At 55.4% G+C, this 18,762-nt stretch overlaps 1 protein-coding gene across 3 annotated transcripts in view; it reads left to right on the top strand.

The window, feature by feature from the left end:
* Positions 1–722: 722 nt before the first annotated feature.
* Positions 723–18,762, top strand: part of pus1 (pseudouridine synthase 1) — a 68,265-nt gene continuing 50,225 nt past the window's right edge. The window contains exons 1-2 of one of the 3 annotated variants that reach the window (XM_072587688.1): positions 1,169–1,323; positions 1,371–1,647. In XM_072587688.1, coding sequence (XP_072443789.1) covers positions 1,476–1,647 — 172 coding nt within the window. In that variant the 5' untranslated portion in view covers positions 1,169–1,323; positions 1,371–1,475. The other 2 variants (XM_072587689.1, XM_072587690.1) reach the window with 2 other exon arrangements.

Raw genomic sequence — 18,762 nt, forward strand, 5'->3', positions numbered from 1 at the left:
TGTGATGAAGATCGAGGAATATATTTAATCAGTTGGCAATGTGAGAGGGCTGATGACCTGCTTCTCTGCTCTGACTGTTCCTCCGATGTTTGATAAGGGCAGATCTTGGGTTAGCGACTGATTTGTCCCATGTGTGAGTTGTTGCATGTGAATTGCTCCATGTGTGAGTGTGTATTTCTCAGTGTGAGTAACTCCATGTGAGTGAGTGTGAACTACCCTTTGGGTGAGCATCTTACTCCATGTTTGAGTAAATTTCTCACCAAGTCAAAAACAGAAATTGCTGGGACAACTCAGCAGGTTTGGCAGCATCTTGGGGAGAGAGCAGGGTTAACATTTCAGGTCCAGTGACTCTTTATCAGAACAGCTAGTAGTTTGGAAGTGATGGTATTTATGTTAAAGATGGGGCTGGGGTTTTGGGAAGAGGTGAGTGGGTAGTTGGAGACAAAGAGATGAAAGGGGTAAATAAACGATAAGAATATTGGTAATAAGCCAGGACAGAAGACATAGCTGAACAAGTGATAATGAGAATTGAGGGTAGCAGCAAATGGGTAGGCTGTGTTTAAAGTAATCCATATCATGACAGGACCGGGTGTTGAAGGTGGGTAAAAAGCACGGGGAATGGAATCAGGCTTTAAAGTTATTGAACTTGATATTGAGTTCAGAGGGCTGCAGAGTTCCCAAGTGGAAAATGAGGTGCTGTTCTTCCAGTTAGCGCTGAGCTTCACTGGAGCGAGTCTGAGACAGAGATGTTGGCCAGGGAACAGGATGGGATGGGATGGGAGAGGTAACTGGAAGCTCAGGGTCATTTTTGCAGGCAGAATGTCGGTGTCCTGCAAAGCAGTGAGCCAGTCTGCACTTCGTGTCCCCGGTGTCGGGGAGACCACATTGTCAGCAGCAGATTGAGTGAAGTGCAGGTAAAGTGCTGCTTCACTGGGCAGTGTGTTTGGGTTCTGGGGGTAAATGGGGAGGTGTTAGACCTTGTGTGGTTACAGGGACCCCAGCTGCTGTGGGAGACTGAGTGAGTGAGTGAGTGAGTGAGTGTGCAGGAGTTACTCCATTCCACAGTGAGTTCACTGAATGTGAGCTGCCACACGAGCGTGAGCTGCCCCATGTGTGAGAGAGTTGGTCCATGTCTGAGTGTGAGCTGCTCTCCAATGTGAAAGTGAGTGTGAGCAGCCCCACGTGTGGGCGTGAGCCGGGTGTGAGTGAGTGAGTGAGAGCGGGTGAGTTAGTGAGTGAGTGTGAGCCGGGTGTGAGTGAGTTAGTGTGAGCAGGTGTGAGTGTGAGCCGGGTGAGTTAGTGAGCGAGTGTGAGCAGGTGTTAGTGTGAGCCGGGTGAGTTAGTGAGCGGGTGTGAGTGGGTGTGAGCAGGTGTGAGCCGGGTGAGTTAGTGAGCGGGTGTGAGCTGGGGAGTGAGTGTGAGCGGGTGAGTTAGTGAGCGGGTGTGAGCAGGTGTGAGTGGGTGTGAGCTGGCCGATGCTGAGGCGGCTCTGGCCGGCTCTGGCTCCACTGTTTCCGGGAGCGGGAGGGCGCGGGGCCCAGGCCCGGGCCCGGGCGGGGCCTGCGGCTGGAGTTGGGCCTGTAGCCGATCCCGGAGCCCGATCCCGAGCCGGGGCCGGGCCTGGAGCTGGGGCCGGGCCTGCGGGAGGTGAGTGTGGGGGACACGGAGCCGCGGGCGGGCTGTGCATTGCTGTATCCTCGGGAGGGACGGTACCTGAGCTCGGGGCCGTAACCCCCCCCACCCCCCCCCTGTGTGTAACACTGACCCTCTCTCTCCCGTGTGTGTGTGTGTGTGTAACACTGACCCTCTCTCTCCCGTGTGTGTGTGTGTGACACTGACCCTCTCTCTCCCGTGTGTGTGTGTGTGTGTGACACTGACCCTCTCTCTCCCGTGTGTGTGTGTGTGTGACACTGACCCTCTCTCTCCCGTGTGTGTGTGTGTCAGTAACACTGACCCTCTCTCTCCCGTGTGTGTGTGTGTGTGACACTGACCCTCTCTCTCCCGTGTGTGTGTGTGTGTGACACTGACCCTCTCTCTCCCGTGTGTGTGTGTGTGTGTGACACTGACCCTCTCTCTCCCGTGTGTGTGTGTGTGTGACACTGACCCTCTCTCTCCCGTGTGTGTGTGTGTGTGTGACACTGACCCTCTCTCTCCCGTGTGTGTGTGTGTGTGACACTGACCCTCTCTCTCCCGTGTGTGTGTGTGTCAGTAACACTGACCCTCTCTCTCCCGTGTGTGTGTGTGTGTGACACTGACCCTCTCTCTCCCGTGTGTGTGTGTGTGTGTGTGACACTGACCCTCTCTCTCCCGTGTGTGTGTGTGTGTGTGACACTGACCCTCTCTCTCCCGTGTGTGTGTGTGTGTGACACTGACCCTCTCTCTCCCGTGTGTGTGTGTGTGTGTGACACTGACCCTCTCTCTCCCGTGTGTGTGTGTGTGTGACACTGACCCTCTCTCTCCCGTGTGTGTGTGTGTCAGTAACACTGACCCTCTCTCCCGTGTGTGTGTGTGTGTGACACTGACCCTCTCTCTCCCGTGTGTGTGTGTGTGTGACACTGACCCTCTCTCTCCCGTGTGTGTGTGTGTGTGTGACACTGACCCTCTCTCTCCCGTGTGTGTGTGTGTGTGTGACACTGACCCTCTCTCTCCCGTGTGTGTGTGTGTGTGTGACACTGACCCTCTCTCTCCCGTGTGTGTGTGTGTGTGTGACACTGACCCTCTCTCTCCCGTGTGTGTGTGTGTGTGACACTGACCCTCTCTCTCCCGTGTGTGTGTGTGTGTGTGACACTGACCCTCTCTCTCCCGTGTGTGTGTGTGTGTGACACTGACCCTCTCTCTCCCGTGTGTGTGTGCGACACTGACCCTCTCTCTCCCGTGTGTGTGTGTGACACTGACCCTCTCTCTCCCGTGTGTGTGTGTGACACTGACCCTCTCTCTCCCGTGTGTGTGTGTGACACTGACCCTCTCTCTCCCGTGTGTGTGTGTGTGTGTGACACTGACCCTCTCTCTCCCGTGTGTGTGTGTGTGTGTGACACTGACCCTCTCTCTCCCGTGTGTGTGTGTGTGTAACACTGACCCTCTCTCTCCCGTGTGTGTGTGTAACACTGACCCTCTCTCTCCCGTGTGTGTGTGTGTGTAACACTGACCCTCTCTCTCCCGTGTGTGTGTGTGTGTGTGACACTGACCCTCTCTCTCCCGTGTGTGTGTGTGTGTGACACTGACCCTCTCTCTCCCGTGTGTGTGTGTGTCAGTAACACTGACCCTCTCTCTCCCGTGTGTGTGTGTGTGTGACACTGACCCTCTCTCTCCCGTGTGTGTGTGTGTGTGTGTGACACTGACCCTCTCTCTCCCGTGTGTGTGTGTGTGTGTGACACTGACCCTCTCTCTCCCGTGTGTGTGTGTGTGTGACACTGACCCTCTCTCTCCCGTGTGTGTGTGTGTGTGTGACACTGACCCTCTCTCTCCCGTGTGTGTGTGTGTGTGACACTGACCCTCTCTCTCCCGTGTGTGTGTGTGTCAGTAACACTGACCCTCTCTCCCGTGTGTGTGTGTGTGTGACACTGACCCTCTCTCTCCCGTGTGTGTGTGTGTGTGACACTGACCCTCTCTCTCCCGTGTGTGTGTGTGTGTGTGACACTGACCCTCTCTCTCCCGTGTGTGTGTGTGTGTGTGACACTGACCCTCTCTCTCCCGTGTGTGTGTGTGTGTGTGACACTGACCCTCTCTCTCCCGTGTGTGTGTGTGTGTGTGACACTGACCCTCTCTCTCCCGTGTGTGTGTGTGTGTGACACTGACCCTCTCTCTCCCGTGTGTGTGTGTGTGTGTGACACTGACCCTCTCTCTCCCGTGTGTGTGTGTGTGTGACACTGACCCTCTCTCTCCCGTGTGTGTGTGCGACACTGACCCTCTCTCTCCCGTGTGTGTGTGTGACACTGACCCTCTCTCTCCCGTGTGTGTGTGTGACACTGACCCTCTCTCTCCCGTGTGTGTGTGTGACACTGACCCTCTCTCTCCCGTGTGTGTGTGTGTGTGTGACACTGACCCTCTCTCTCCCGTGTGTGTGTGTGTGTGTGACACTGACCCTCTCTCTCCCGTGTGTGTGTGTGTGTAACACTGACCCTCTCTCTCCCGTGTGTGTGTGTAACACTGACCCTCTCTCTCCCGTGTGTGTGTGTGTGTAACACTGACCCTCTCTCTCCCGTGTGTGTGTGTGTGTAACACTGACCCTCTCTCTCCCGTGTGTGTGTGTGTGTGTGTGACACTGACCCTCTCTCTCCCGTGTGTGTGTGTGTGTGTGACACTGACCCTCTCTCTCCCGTGTGTGTGTGTGTGTGTGACACTGACCCTCTCTCTCCCGTGTGTGTGTGTGTGTGACACTGACCCTCTCTCTCCCGTGTGTGTGTGTAACACTGACCCTCTCTCTCCCGTGTGTGTGTGTGTGTAACACTGACCCTCTCTCTCCCGTGTGTGTGTGTGTGTAACACTGACCCTCTCTCTCCCGTGTGTGTGTGTGTGTGTGTGACACTGACCCTCTCTCTCCCGTGTGTGTGTGTGTGTGTGACACTGACCCTCTCTCTCCCGTGTGTGTGTGTGTGTGTGACACTGACCCTCTCTCTCCCGTGTGTGTGTGTGTGTGACACTGACCCTCTCTCTCCCGTGTGTGTGTGTGTGTGACACTGACCCTCTCTCTCCCGTGTGTGTGTGTGTGTGACACTGACCCTCTCTCTCCCGTGTGTGTGTGTGTGTGTGACACTGACCCTCTCTCTCCCGTGTGTGTGTGTGTGTGTAACACTGACCCTCTCTCTCCCGTGTGTGTGTGACACTGACCCTCTCTCTCCCGTGTGTGTGTGTGTGTGTAACACTGACCCTCTCTCTCCCGTGTGTGTGTGACACTGACCCTCTCTCTCCCGTGTGTGTGTGTGTGTGTGTAACACTGACCCTCTCTCTCCCGTGTGTGTGTGTGTGTGTGTGTGACACTGACCCTCTCTCTCCCGTGTGTGTGTGACACTGACCCTCTCTCTCCCGTGTGTGTGTGTGTGTGTAACACTGACCCTCTCTCTCCCGTGTGTGTGTGTGTGTAACACTGACCCTCTCTCTCCCGTGTGTGTGTGTGTGTGACACTGACCCTCTCTCTCCCGTGTGTGTGTGTGTGTGACACTGACCCTCTCTCTCCCGTGTGTGTGTGTGTGTGTGACACTGACCCTCTCTCTCCCGTGTGTGTGTGTGTGTGACACTGACCCTCTCTCTCCCGTGTGTGTGTGTGTGTGTGTGTGACACTGACCCTCTCTCTCCCGTGTGTGTGTGTGTGTGTGACACTGACCCTCTCTCTCCCGTGTGTGTGTGTGTGTGACACTGACCCTCTCTCTCCCGTGTGTGTGTGTGTGTGTGACACTGACCCTCTCTCTCCCGTGTGTGTGTGTGTGTGAGACACTGACCCTCTCTCTCCCGTGTGTGTGTGTGTCAGTAACACTGACCCTCTCTCCCGTGTGTGTGTGTGTGTGACACTGACCCTCTCTCTCCCGTGTGTGTGTGTGTGTGTGTGACACTGACCCTCTCTCTCCCGTGTGTGTGTGTGTGTGTGACACTGACCGTCTCTCTCCCGTGTGTGTGTGTGTGTGACACTGACCCTCTCTCTCCTGTGTGTGTGTGTGTGTGACACTGACCCTCTCTCTCCCGTGTGTGTGTGTGTGTGTGACACTGACCCTCTCTCTCCCGTGTGTGTGTGTGTGTGACACTGACCCTCTCTCTCCCGTGTGTGTGTGTGTGTGTGACACTGACCCTCTCTCTCCCGTGTGTGTGTGTGTGTGACACTGACCCTCTCTCTCCCGTGTGTGTGTGTGACACTGACCTCTCTCTCCCGTGTGTGTGTGTGTGTGTGTGTGTGTGACACTGACCCTCTCTCTCCCGTGTGTGTGTGTGTGTGTGTGTGTGTGTGACACTGACCCTCTCTCTCCCGTGTGTGTGTGTGTGTGTGTGTGTGACACTGACCCTCTCTCTCCCGTGTGTGTGTGTGTGTGTGTGTGTGACACTGACCCTCTCTCTCCCGTGTGTGTGTGTGTGTGACACTGACCCTCTCTCTCCCGTGTGTGTGTGTGTGTGACACTGACCCTCTCTCTCCCGTGTGTGTGTGTGTGTAACACTGACCCTCTCTCTCCCGTGTGTGTGTGTGTGTGTAACACTGACCCTCTCTCTCCCGTGTGTGTGTGTGTAACACTGACCCTCTCTCTCCCGTGTGTGTGTGTGTGTAACACTGACCCTCTCTCTCCCGTGTGTGTGTGTGTGTGTGTGACACTGACCCTCTCTCTCCCGTGTGTGTGTGTGTGTGTGACACTGACCCTCTCTCTCCCGTGTGTGTGTGTGTGTGACACTGACCCTCTCTCTCCCGTGTGTGTGTGTGTGTGACACTGACCCTCTCTCTCCCGTGTATGTGTGTGTGTGACACTGACCCTCTCTCTCCCGTGTGTGTGTGTGTGTGACACTGACCCTCTCTCTCCCGTGTGTGTGTGTGTGTGTGTGTGACACTGACCCTCTCTCTCCCGTGTGTGTGTGTGTGTGTGTGACACTGACCCTCTCTCTCCCGTGTGTGTGTGTGTGTGTGTGACACTGACCCTCTCTCTCCCGTGTGTGTGTGTGTGACACTGACCCTCTCTCTCCCGTGTGTGTGTGTGTGTGACACTGACCCTCTCTCTCCCGTGTGTGTGTGTGTGTGTGTGACACTGACCCTCTCTCTCCCGTGTGTGTGTGTGTGACACTGACCCTCTCTCTCCCGTGTGTGTGTGTGTGTCACTGACCCTCTCTCTCCCGTGTGTGTGTGTGTGTGTGTAACACTGACCCTCTCTCTCCCGTGTGTGTGTGTGTGTGTGACACTGACCCTCTCTCTCCCGTGTGTGTGTGTGTCACTGACCCTCTCTCTCCCGTGTGTGTGTGTGTGTGTAACACTGACCCTCTCTCTCCCGTGTGTGTGTGTGTGTGTGTGACACTGACCCTCTCTCTCCCGTGTGTGTGTGTGTGTGACACTGACCCTCTCTCTCCCGTGTGTGTGTGACACTGACCCTCTCTCTCCCGTGTGTGTGTGTGACACTGACCCTCTCTCTCCCGTGTGTGTGTGTGTGTGACACTGACCCTCTCTCTCCCGTGTGTGTGTGTGTGTGTGTGACACTGACCCTCTCTCTCCCGTGTGTGTGTGTGTGTGTGACACTGACCCTCTCTCTCCCGTGTGTGTGTGTGTGTGTAACACTGACCCTCTCTCTCCCGTGTGTGTGTGTGTGTCACTGACCCTCTCTCTCCCGTGTGTGTGTGTGTGTGTGTGTAACACTGACCCTCTCTCTCCCGTGTGTGTGTGTGTCACTGACCCTCTCTCTCCCGTGTGTGTGTGTGTGTGTGTAACACTGACCCTCTCTCTCCCGTGTGTGTGTGTGTGTGTGACACTGACCCTCTCTCTCCCGTGTGTGTGTGTGTGTGACACTGACCCTCTCTCTCCCGTGTGTGTGTGTGTGTGTGACACTGACCCTCTCTCTCCCGTGTGTGTGTGTGTGTGTGACACTGACCCTCTCTCTCCCGTGTGTGTGTGTGTGTGTGTGACACTGACCCTCTCTCTCCCGTGTGTGTGTGTGTGTGTGTGACACTGACCCTCTCTCTCCCGTGTGTGTGTGTGTGTGACACTGACCCTCTCTCTCCCGTGTGTGTGTGTGTGTGACACTGACCCTCTCTCTCCCGTGTGTGTGTGTTACACTGACCCTCTCTCTCCCGTGTGTGTGTGTGTGTGTGTGTGTAACACTGACCCTCTCTCTCCCGTGTGTGTGTGTGTGTGACACTGACCCTCTCTCTCCCGTGTGTGTGTGTGTGTGTAACACTGACCCTCTCTCTCCCGTGTGTGTGTGTGTGTGTGTGTGTGTAACACTGACCCTCTCTCTCCCGTGTGTGTGTGTGTGTGTCGTGTGTGTGTAACACTGACCCTCTCTCTCCCGTGTGTGTGTGTGTGTGTGTAACACTGACCCTCTCTCTCCCGTGTGTGTGTGTGTGTGTGACACTGACCCTCTCTCTCCCGTGTGTGTGTGTGTGTGTGACACTGACCCTCTCTCTCCCGTGTGTGTGTGTGTGTGTGTGTGTGTGACACTGACCCTCTCTCTCCCGTGTGTGTGTGTGTGTGTGTGTGACACTGACCCTCTCTCTCCCGTGTGTGTGTGTGTGTTACACTGACCCTCTCTCTCCCGTGTGTGTGTGTGTGTGTGACACTGACCCTCTCTCTCCCGTGTGTGTGTTGACACTGACCCTCTCTCTCCCGTGTGTGTGTGTGTAACACTGACCCTCTCTCTCCCGTGTGTGTGTGTGTGTGTTGTGTGTAACACTGACCCTCTCTCTCCCGTGTGTGTGTGTGTGTGTAACACTGACCCTCTCTCTCCCGTGTGTGTGTGTAACACTGACCCTCTCTCTCCCGTGTGTGTGTGTGTAACACTGACCCTCTCTCTCCCGTGTGTGTGTGTGTGTGTGTGTAACACTGACCCTCTCTCTCCCGTGTGTGTGTGTGTGTCGTGTGTGTGACACTGACCCTCTCTCTCCCGTGTGTGTGTGTGTGTGTGTGACACTGACCCTCTCTCTCCCGTGTGTGTGTGTGTGTGACACTGACCCTCTCTCTCCCGTGTGTGTGTGTGTGTGTGTGTGACACTGACCCTCTCTCTCCCGTGTGTGTGTGTGTGTGTGACACTGACCCTCTCTCTCCCGTGTGTGTGTGTGTTGACACTGACCCTCTCTCTCCCGTGTGTGTGTGTGTGTGTGACACTGACCCTCTCTCTCCCGTGTGTGTGTGTGTACACTGACCCTCTCTCTCCCGTGTGTGTGTGTGTAACACTGACCCTCTCTCTCCCGTGTGTGTGTGTGTGTGTGTAACACTGACCCTCTCTCTCCCGTGTGTGTCTGTGTGTGTGTGACACTGACCCTCTCTCTCCCGTGTGTGTGTGTGTGTGTGACACTGACCCTCTCTCTCCCGTGTGTGTGTGTGTGTGTGTGACACTGACCCTCTCTCTCCCGTGTGTGTGTGTGTGTGTGTGACACTGACCCTCTCTCTCCCGTGTGTGTGTGTGTGTGTGTGACACTGACCCTCTCTCTCCCGTGTGTGTGTGTGTGTGTGTGACACTGACCCTCTCTCTCCCGTGTGTGTGTGTGTGTGTGACACTGACCCTCTCTCTCCCGTGTGTGTGTGTGTGTGACACTGACCCTCTCTCTCCCGTGTGTGTGTGTGTGTGACACTGACCCTCTCTCTCCCGTGTGTGTGTGTGTGTGTGTGACACTGACCCTCTCTCTCCCGTGTGTGTGTGTGTGTGTGACACTGACCCTCTCTCTCCCGTGTGTGTGTGTGTGTGTCACTGACCCTCTCTCTCCCGTGTGTGTGTGTGTGTGTGTAACACTGACCCTCTCTCTCCCGTGTGTGTGTGTGTGTGTGACACTGACCCTCTCTCTCCCGTGTGTGTGTGTGTGTCACTGACCCTCTCTCTCCCGTGTGTGTGTGTGTGTGTAACACTGACCCTCTCTCTCCCGTGTGTGTGTGTGTGTGTGTGACACTGACCCTCTCTCTCCCGTGTGTGTGTGTGTGTGACACTGACCCTCTCTCTCCCGTGTGTGTGTGTGTGACACTGACCCTCTCTCTCCCGTGTGTGTGTGTGTGTGTGTGACACTGACCCTCTCTCTCCCGTGTGTGTGTGTGTGTGACACTGACCCTCTCTCTCCCGTGTGTGTGTGTGTGTGTGTGACACTGACCCTCTCTCTCCCGTGTGTGTGTGTGTGTGTGACACTGACCCTCTCTCTCCCGTGTGTGTGTGTGTGTGTGACACTGACCCTCTCTCTCCCGTGTGTGTGTGTGTGTGTCACTGACCCTCTCTCTCCCGTGTGTGTGTGTGTGTGTGTGTAACACTGACCCTCTCTCTCCCGTGTGTGTGTGTGTGTACACTGACCCTCTCTCTCCCGTGTGTGTGTGTGTGTGTGTGACACTGACCCTCTCTCTCCCGTGTGTGTGTGTGTGTGTGACACTGACCCTCTCTCTCCCGTGTGTGTGTGTGTGTGTGACACTGACCCTCTCTCTCCCGTGTGTGTGTGTGTGTGTGACACTGACCCTCTCTCTCCCGTGTGTGTGTGTGTGTGTGACACTGACCCTCTCTCTCCCGTGTGTGTGTGTGTGTGACACTGACCCTCTCTCTCCCGTGTGTGTGTGTGTGTGACACTGACCCTCTCTCTCCCGTGTGTGTGTGTGTGTGACACTGACCCTCTCTCTCCCGTGTGTGTGTGTGTACACTGACCCTCTCTCTCCCGTGTGTGTGTGTGTGTGTGTGTAACACTGACCCTCTCTCTCCCGTGTGTGTGTGTGTGTGACACTGACCCTCTCTCTCCCGTGTGTGTGTGTGTGTGTAACACTGACCCTCTCTCTCCCGTGTGTGTGTGTGTGTGTGTGTGTGTAACACTGACCCTCTCTCTCCCGTGTGTGTGTGTCGTGTGTGTGTGTGTGTAACACTGACCCTCTCTCTCCCGTGTGTGTGTGTGTGTGTGTGTAACACTGACCCTCTCTCTCCCGTGTGTGTGTGTGTGTGTGACACTGACCCTCTCTCTCCCGTGTGTGTGTGTGTGTGTCGTGTGTGTGACACTGACCCTCTCTCTCCCGTGTGTGTGTGTGTGTGTGTGTGTGACACTGACCCTCTCTCTCCCGTGTGTGTGTGTGTGTGTGTGTGACACTGACCCTCTCTCTCCCGTGTGTGTGTGTGTTACACTGACCCTCTCTCTCCCGTGTGTGTGTGTGTGTGTGTGACACTGACCCTTCTCTCTCCCGTGTGTGTGTTACACTGACCCTCTCTCTCCCGTGTGTGTGTGTAACACTGACCCTCTCTCTCCCGTGTGTGTGTGTGTGTGTGTGTGTGTGTAACACTGACCCTCTCTCTCCCGTGTGTGTGTGTGTGTGTGTAACACTGACCCTCTCTCTCCCGTGTGTGTGTGTAACACTGACCCTCTCTCTCCCGTGTGTGTGTGTGTGTGTGACACTGACCCTCTCTCTCCCGTGTGTGTGTGTGTGTGTGTGTAACACTGACCCTCTCTCTCCCGTGTGTGTGTGTGTGTGTGTGTGTAACACTGACCCTCTCTCTCCCGTGTGTGTGTGTGTGTGTGTGTGTGTGTGTAACACTGACCCTCTCTCTCCCGTGTGTGTGTGTGTGTGTGTAACACTGACCCTCTCTCTCCCGTGTGTGTGTGTGTGTGACACTGACCCTCTCTCTCCCGTGTGTGTGTGTGTGTGTGTGTGTGTGACACTGACCCTCTCTCTCCCGTGTGTGTGTGTGTGTGTGTGACACTGACCCTCTCTCTCCCGTGTGTGTGTGTGTGACACTGACCCTCTCTCTCCCGTGTGTGTGTGTGTGTGTGACACTGACCCTCTCTCTCCCCTGTGTGTGTGTTACACTGACCCTCTCTCTCCCGTGTGTGTGTGTAACACTGACCCTCTCTCTCCCGTGTGTGTGTGTGTGTGTGTGTGTGTGTGTGTAACACTGACCCTCTCTCTCCCGTGTGTGTGTGTGTGTGTGTAACACTGACCCTCTCTCTCCCGTGTGTGTCTGTGTGTGTGTGACACTGACCCTCTCTCTCCCGTGTGTGTGTGTGTGTGTGACACTGACCCTCTCTCTCCCGTGTGTGTGTGTTACACTGACCCTCTCTCTTCCGTGTGTGTGTGTGTGTGTGACACTGACCCTCTCTCTCCCGTGTGTGTGTGTTACACTGACCCTCTCTCTCCCGTGTGTGTGTGTGTGTGTAACACTGACCCTCTCTCTCCCGTGTGTGTGTGTGTGTGTGTGTGTGTGACACTGACCCTCTCTCTCCCGTGTGTGTGTGTGTGTGTGTGTGTGACACTGACCCTCTCTCTCCCGTGTGTGTGTGTGTGTGTGTGTGTGTGTGTGTGACACTGACCCTCTCTCTCCCGTGTGTGTGTGTTACACTGACCCTCTGTCTCCCGTGTGTGTGTGTGTAACACTGACCCTCTCTCTCCCGTGTGTGTGTGTAACACTGACCCTCTCTCTCCCGTGTGTGTGTAACACTGACCCTCTCTCTCCCGTGTGTGTGTGTAACACTGACCCTCTCTCTCCCGTGTGTGTGTGTGACACTGACCCTCTCTCTCCCGTGTGTGTGTGTGACACTGACCCTCTCTCTCCCGTGTGTGTGTAACACTGACCCTCTCTCTCCCGTGTGTGTGTGTGTAACACTGACCCTCTCTCTCCCGTGTGTGTGTGTGTGTGTGTGTGTGTGACACTGACCCTCTCTCTCCCGTGTGTGTGTGTGTGTAACACTGACCCTCTCTCTCCCGTGTGTGTGTGTGTGTGTTACACTGACCCTCTCTCTCCCGTGTGTGTGTGTAACACTGACCCTCTCTCTCCCGTGTGTGTGTGTGTGTAACACTGACCCTCTCTCTCCCGTGTGTGTGTGTAACACTGACCCTCTCTCTCCCGTGTTTGTGTGTTACACTGACCCTCTCTCTCCCGTGTGTGTGTGTAACACTGACCCTCTCTCTCCCGTGTGTGTGTGTGTGTGTTACACTGACCCTCTCTCTCCCGTGTGTGTGTGTGTGTGACACTGACCCTCTCACTCCCGTGTGTGTGTGTGTGTTACACTGACCCTCTCTCTCCCGTGTGTGTGTGTGTGTGTTACACTGACCCTCTCTCTCCCGTGTGTGTGTGTGTGTTACACTGACCCTCTCTCTCCCGTGTGTGTGTGTAACACTGACCCTCTCTCTCCCCTGTGTGTGTGTGTGTGTGTGTGTGTGTGTGTGTAACACTGACCCTCTCTCTCCCGTGTGTGTGTGTGTGTGACACTGACCCTCTCTCTCCCGTGTGTGTGTAACACTGACCCTCTCTCTCCCGTGTGTGTGTGTGTGTAACACTGACCCTCTCTCTCCCGTGTGTGTGTGTGTGTGTGTGTGTGTGTGTGTGACACTGACCCTCTCTCTCCCGTGTGTGTGTGTGTAACACTGACCCTCTCTCTCCCGTGTGTGTGTGTGTGTGTGTTACACTGACCCTCTCTCTCCCGTGTGTGTGTGTGTGACACTGACCCTCTCTCTCCCGTGTGTGTGTGTGTGTAACACTGACCCTCTCTCTCCCGTGTGTGTGTGTGTGTGACACTGACCCTCTCTCTCCCGTGTGTGTGTAACACTGACCCTCTCTCTCCCGTGTGTGTGTGTGTGTAACACTGACCCTCTCTCTCCCGTGTGTGTGTGTGTGTGTGACACTGACCCTCTCTCTCCCGTGTGTGTGTGTGTGTGACACTGACCCTCTCTCTCCCGTATGTGTGTGTGTGTGTGTGACACTGACCCTCTCTCTCCCGTGTGTGTGTGTGTGTAACACTGACCCTCTCTCTCCCGTGTGTGTGTAACACTGACCCTCTCTCTCCCGTGTGTGTGTGTGTGTAACACTGACCCTCTCTCTCCCGTGTGTGTGTGTGTGTGTGACACTGACCCTCTCTCTCCCGTGTGTGTGTGTGTGTGTGTGTGTGTGACACTGACCCTCTCTCTCCCGTGTGTGTGTGTGTAACACTGACCCTCTCTCTCCCGTGTGTGTGTGTGTGTGTGTTACACTGACCCTCTCTCTCCCGTGTGTGTGTGTGTGACACTGACCCTCTCTCTCCCGTGTGTGTGTGTGTGTAACACTGACCCTCTCTCTCCCGTGTGTGTGTGTGTGTGACACTGACCCTCTCTCTCCCGTGTGTGTGTAACACTGACCCTCTCTCTCCCGTGTGTGTGTGTGTGTAACACTGACCCTCTCTCTCCCGTGTGTGTGTGTGTGTGTGTGACACTGACCCTCTCTCTCCCGTGTGTGTGTGTGTGTGACACTGACCCTCTCTCTCCCGTGTGTGTGTGTATGTGTGTGTGTGTGTGTGACACTGACCCTCTCTCTCCCGTGTGTGTGTGTGTGTGACACTGACCCTCTCTCTCCCGTGTGTGTGTGTGTGTAACACTGACCCTCTCTCTCCCGTGTGTGTGTGACACTGACCCTCTCTCTCCCGTGTGTGTGTGTGTGTAACAGTGACCCTCTCTCTCCCGTGTGTGTGTGTGTGTGTGACACTGACCCTCTCTCTCCCGTGTGTGTGTGTGTGTAACACTGACCCTCTCTCTCCCGTGTGTGTGTGTGTGTAACACTGACCCTCTCTCTCCCGTGTGTGTGTGTGTGTGACACTGACCCTCTCTCTCCCGTGTGTGTGTGTGTGACACTGACCCTCTCTCTCCCGTGTGTGTGTGTGTGTGTGACACTGACCCTCTCTCTCCCGTGTGTGTGTGTGTGTGTGTGTGTGTGTGACACTGACCCTCTCTCTCCCGTGTGTGTGTGTGTGTGTGACACTGACCCTCTCTCTCCCGTGTGTGTGTGTGTGTGTTACACTGACCCTCTCTCTCCCGTGTGTGTGTGTGTGACACTGACCCTCTCTCTCCCGCGTGTGTGTGTGTGTGACACTGACCCTCTCTCTCCCGTGTGTGTGTGTGTGTGTGTGTGTGTGTGTGACACTGACCCTCTCTCTCCCGTGTGTGTGTGTGTGTAACACTGACCCTCTCTCTCCCGTGTGTGTGTGTGTGTGACACTGACCCCCTCTCTCCCGTGTGTGTGTGTGTGTAACAGTGACCCTCTCTCTCCCGTGTGTGTGTGTGTCGTGTGTGTGTAACACTGACCCTCTCTCTCCCGTGTGTGTGTGTGTGTGACACTGACCCTCTCTCTCCCGTGTGTGTGTGTGTGTAACAGTGACCCTCTCTCTTCCGTGTGTGTGTGTGTGTGTGTGACACTGACCCTCTCTCTCCCGTGTGTGTGTGTGTGTGACACTGACCCTCTCTCTCCCGTGTGTGTGTGTGTGTGTGTGTGTGACACTGACCCTCTCTCTCCCGTGTGTGTGTGTGTGTGACACTGACCCTCTCTCTCCCGTGTGTGTGTGTGTGTGTGTGACACTGACCCTCTCTCTCCCGTGTGTGTGTGTGTGTGACACTGACCCTCTCTCTCCCGTGTGTGTGTGTGTGACACTGACCCTCTCTCTCCCGTGTGTGTGTGTGTATGTGTGTGACACTGACCCTCTCTCTCCCGTGTGTGTGTGTGTGTGTGTGTGTGTGTGTGTGTGTGACACTGACCCTCTCTCTCCCGTGTGTGTGTGTGTGTGTGACACTGACCCTCTCTCTCCCGTGTGTGTGTGTGTGTGTGTGTGTGTGTGTGTGTGTTACACTGACCCTCTCTCTCCCGTGTGTGTGTGTGTGACACTGACCCTCTCTCTCCCGTGTGTGTGTGTGTGTGTGTGTGTGTGTGACACTGACCCTCTCTCTCCCGTGTGTGTGTGTGTAACACTGACCCTCTCTCTCCCGTGTGTGTGTGTGTGTGACACTGACCCTCTCTCTCCCGTGTGTGTGTGTGTGTGTGTAACAGTGACCCTCTCTCTCCCGTGTGTGTGTGTGTGTGTGTGTGTGTGTAACAGTGACCCTCTCTCTCCCGTGTGTGTGTGTGTGTGTGTGACACTGACCCTCTCTCTCCCGTGTGTGTGTGTGTGTGACACTGACCCTCTCTCTCCCGTGTGTGTGTGTGTGTAACACTGACCCTCTCTCTCCCGTGTGTGTGTGTGTGTGACACTGACCCTCTCTCTCCCGTGTGTGTGTGTGTGTAACAGTGACCCTCTCTCTCCCGTGTGTGTGTGTGTGTAACAGTGACCCTCTCTCTCCCGTGTGTGTGTGTGTGTGTGACACTGACCCTCTCTCTCCCGTGTGTGTGTGTGTGTGTGACACTGACCCTCTCTCTCCCGTGTGTGTGTGTGTGTGTGTGTGTGTGTGTGACACTGACCCTCTCTCTCCCGTGTGTGTGTGTGTGTAACACTGACCCTCTCTCTCCCGTGTGTGTGTGTGTGTGACACTGACCCTCTCTCTCCCGTGTGTGTGTGTGTGTAACAGTGACCCTCTCTCTCCCGTGTGTGTGTGTGTGTGTGACACTGACCCTCTCTCTCCCGTGTGTGTGTGTGTGTAACACTGACCCTCTCTCTCCCGTGTGTGTGTGTGTGTGTGTGACACTGACCCTCTCTCTCCCGTGTGTGTGTGTGTGTGTGTGACACTGACCCTCTCTCTCCCGTGTGTGTGTGTGTGACACTGACCCTCTCTCTCCCATGTGTGTGTGTGTAACACTGACCCTCTCTCTCCCGTGTGTGTGTGTGTGTGTGTGTGTGTGTGTGACACTGACCCTCTCTCTCCCGTGTGTGTGTGTTTGTGACACTGACCCTCTCTCTCCCGTGTGTGTGTGTGTGTGTGTGTGACACTGACCCTCTCTCTCCCGTGTGTGTGTGTGTGTGTGTGTGACACTGACCCTCTCTCTCCCGTGTGTGTGTGTGTGTGTGTGACACTGACCCTCTCTCTCCCGTGTGTGTGTGTGTGTGTGTGACACTGACCCTCTCTCTCCCGTGTGTGTGTGTGTGTGACACTGACCCTCTCTCTCCCGTGTGTGTGTGTGTGACACTGACCCTCTCTCTCCCGTGTGTGTGTGTGTGTGTAACACTGACCCTCTCTCTCCCGTGTGTGTGTGTGTAACACTGACCCTCTCTCTCCCGTGTGTGTGTGTGTAACACTGACCCTCTCTCTCCCGTGTGTGTGTGTGTAACACTGACCCTCTCTCTCCCGTGTGTGTGTGTGTGTGTCACACTGACCCTCTCTCTCCCGTGTGTGTGTGTGTGTGTCACACTGACCCTCTCTCTCCCGTGTGTGTGTGTGTGTGTGTAACACTGACCCTCTCTCTCCCGTGTGTGTGTGTGTGTAACACTGACCCTCTCTCTCCCGTGTGTGTGTGTGTAACACTGACCCTCTCTCTCCCGTGTGTGTGTGTAACACTGACCCTCTCTCTCCCGTGTGTGTGTGTAACACTGACCCTCTCTCTCCCGTGTGTGTGTGTGTGACACTGACCCTCTCTCTCCCGTGTGTGTGTGTGTGTGTGTTACACTGACCCTCTCTCTCCCGTGTGTGTGTGTGTGTAACACTGACCCTCTCTCTCCCGTGTGTGTGTGTGTGTAACACTGACCCTCTCTCTCCCGTGTGTGTGTGTGTGTAACACTGACCCTCTCTCTCCCGTGTGTGTGTGTGTGTGTGTGTGACACTGACCCTCTCTCTCCCGTGTGTGTGTGTGTGTGTGTGTGTGTAACACTGACCCTCTCTCTCCCGTGTGTGTGTGTGTGTAACACTGACCCTCTCTCTCCCGTGTGTGTGTAACACTGACCCTCTCTCTCCCGTGTGTGTGTAACACTGACCCTCTCTCTCCCGTGTGTGTGTAACACTGACCCTCTCTCTCCTGTGTGTGTGTAACACTGACCCTCTCTCTCCTGTGTGTGTGTAACACTGACCCTCTCTCTCCCGTGTGTGTGTGTGTGTAACACTGACCCTCTCTCTCCCGTGTGTGTGTGTGTGTGTGACACTGACCCTCTCTCTCCCGTGTGTGTGTGTGTGTGACACTGACCCTCTCTCTCCCGTGTGTGTGTGTGTGTGACACTGACCCTCTCTCTCCCGTGTGTGTGTGTGTGTGACACTGACCCTCTCTCTCCCGTGTGTGTGTGTGTGTGACACTGACCCTCTCTCTCCCGTGTGTGTGTGACACTGACCCTCTCTCTCCCGTGTGTGTGTGTGTGTGTAACACTGACACTCTCTCTCCCGTGTGTGTGTGTGTGTAACACTGACCCTCTCTCTCCCGTGTGTGTGTGTGTGTGACACTGACCCTCTCTCTCCCGTGTGTGTGTGACACTGACCCTCTCTCTCCCGTGTGTGTGTGTGTGTGTGACACTGACCCTCTCTCTCCCGTGTGTGTGTGTGTGTGTTACACTGACCCTCTCTCTCCCGTGTGTGTGTGTGTGACACTGACCCTCTCTCTCCCGCGTGTGTGTGTGTGTGACACTGACCCTCTCTCTCCCGTGTGTGTGTGTGTGTGTGTGTGTGACACTGACCCTCTCTCTCCCGTGTGTGTGTGTGTGTGACACTGACCCTCTCTCTCCCGTGTGTGTGTGTGTGTAACAGTGACCCTCTCTCTCCCGTGTGTGTGTGTGTGTGTGTGACACTGACCCTCTCTCTCCCGTGTGTGTGTGTGTGTGACACTGACCCTCTCTCTCCCGTGTGTGTGTGTGTGTGTGACACTGACCCTCTCTCTCCCGTGTGTGTGTGTGTGTGACACTGACCCTCTCTCTCCCGTGTGTGTGTGTGTGTGTGACACTGACCCTCTCTCTCCCGTGTGTGTGTGTGTGTGACACTGACCCTCTCTCTCCCGTGTGTGTGTGTGTGACACTGACCCTCTCTCTCCCGTGTGTGTGTGTGTGTGTGTGTGTGTGTGACACTGACCCTCTCTCTCCCGTGTGTGTGTGTGTGTGTGTGACACTGACCCTCTCTCTCCCGTGTGTGTGTGTGTGTGTGTGTGTGTGTTACACTGACCCTCTCTCTCCCGTGTGTGTGTGTGTGACACTGACCCTCTCTCTCCCGTGTGTGTGTGTGTGTGTGTGTGTGTGTGACACTGACCCTCTCTCTCCCGTGTGTGTGTGTGTGTAACACTGACCCTCTCTCTCCCGTGTGTGTGTGTGTGTGACACTGACCCTCTCTCTCCCGTGTGTGTGTGTGTGTGTGTAACAGTGACCCTCTCTCTCCCGTGTGTGTGTGTGTGTGTGTGTGTGTAACAGTGACCCTCTCTCTCCCGTGTGTGTGTGTGTGTGTGTGACACTGACCCTCTCTCTCCCGTGTGTGTGTGTGTGTAACACTGACCCTCTCTCTCC

The sequence above is a fragment of the Chiloscyllium punctatum genome, chromosome 17 (genome assembly GCF_047496795.1).
Source record: "Chiloscyllium punctatum isolate Juve2018m chromosome 17, sChiPun1.3, whole genome shotgun sequence".
Classification (NCBI taxonomy): Eukaryota; Metazoa; Chordata; class Chondrichthyes; order Orectolobiformes; family Hemiscylliidae; genus Chiloscyllium; species Chiloscyllium punctatum.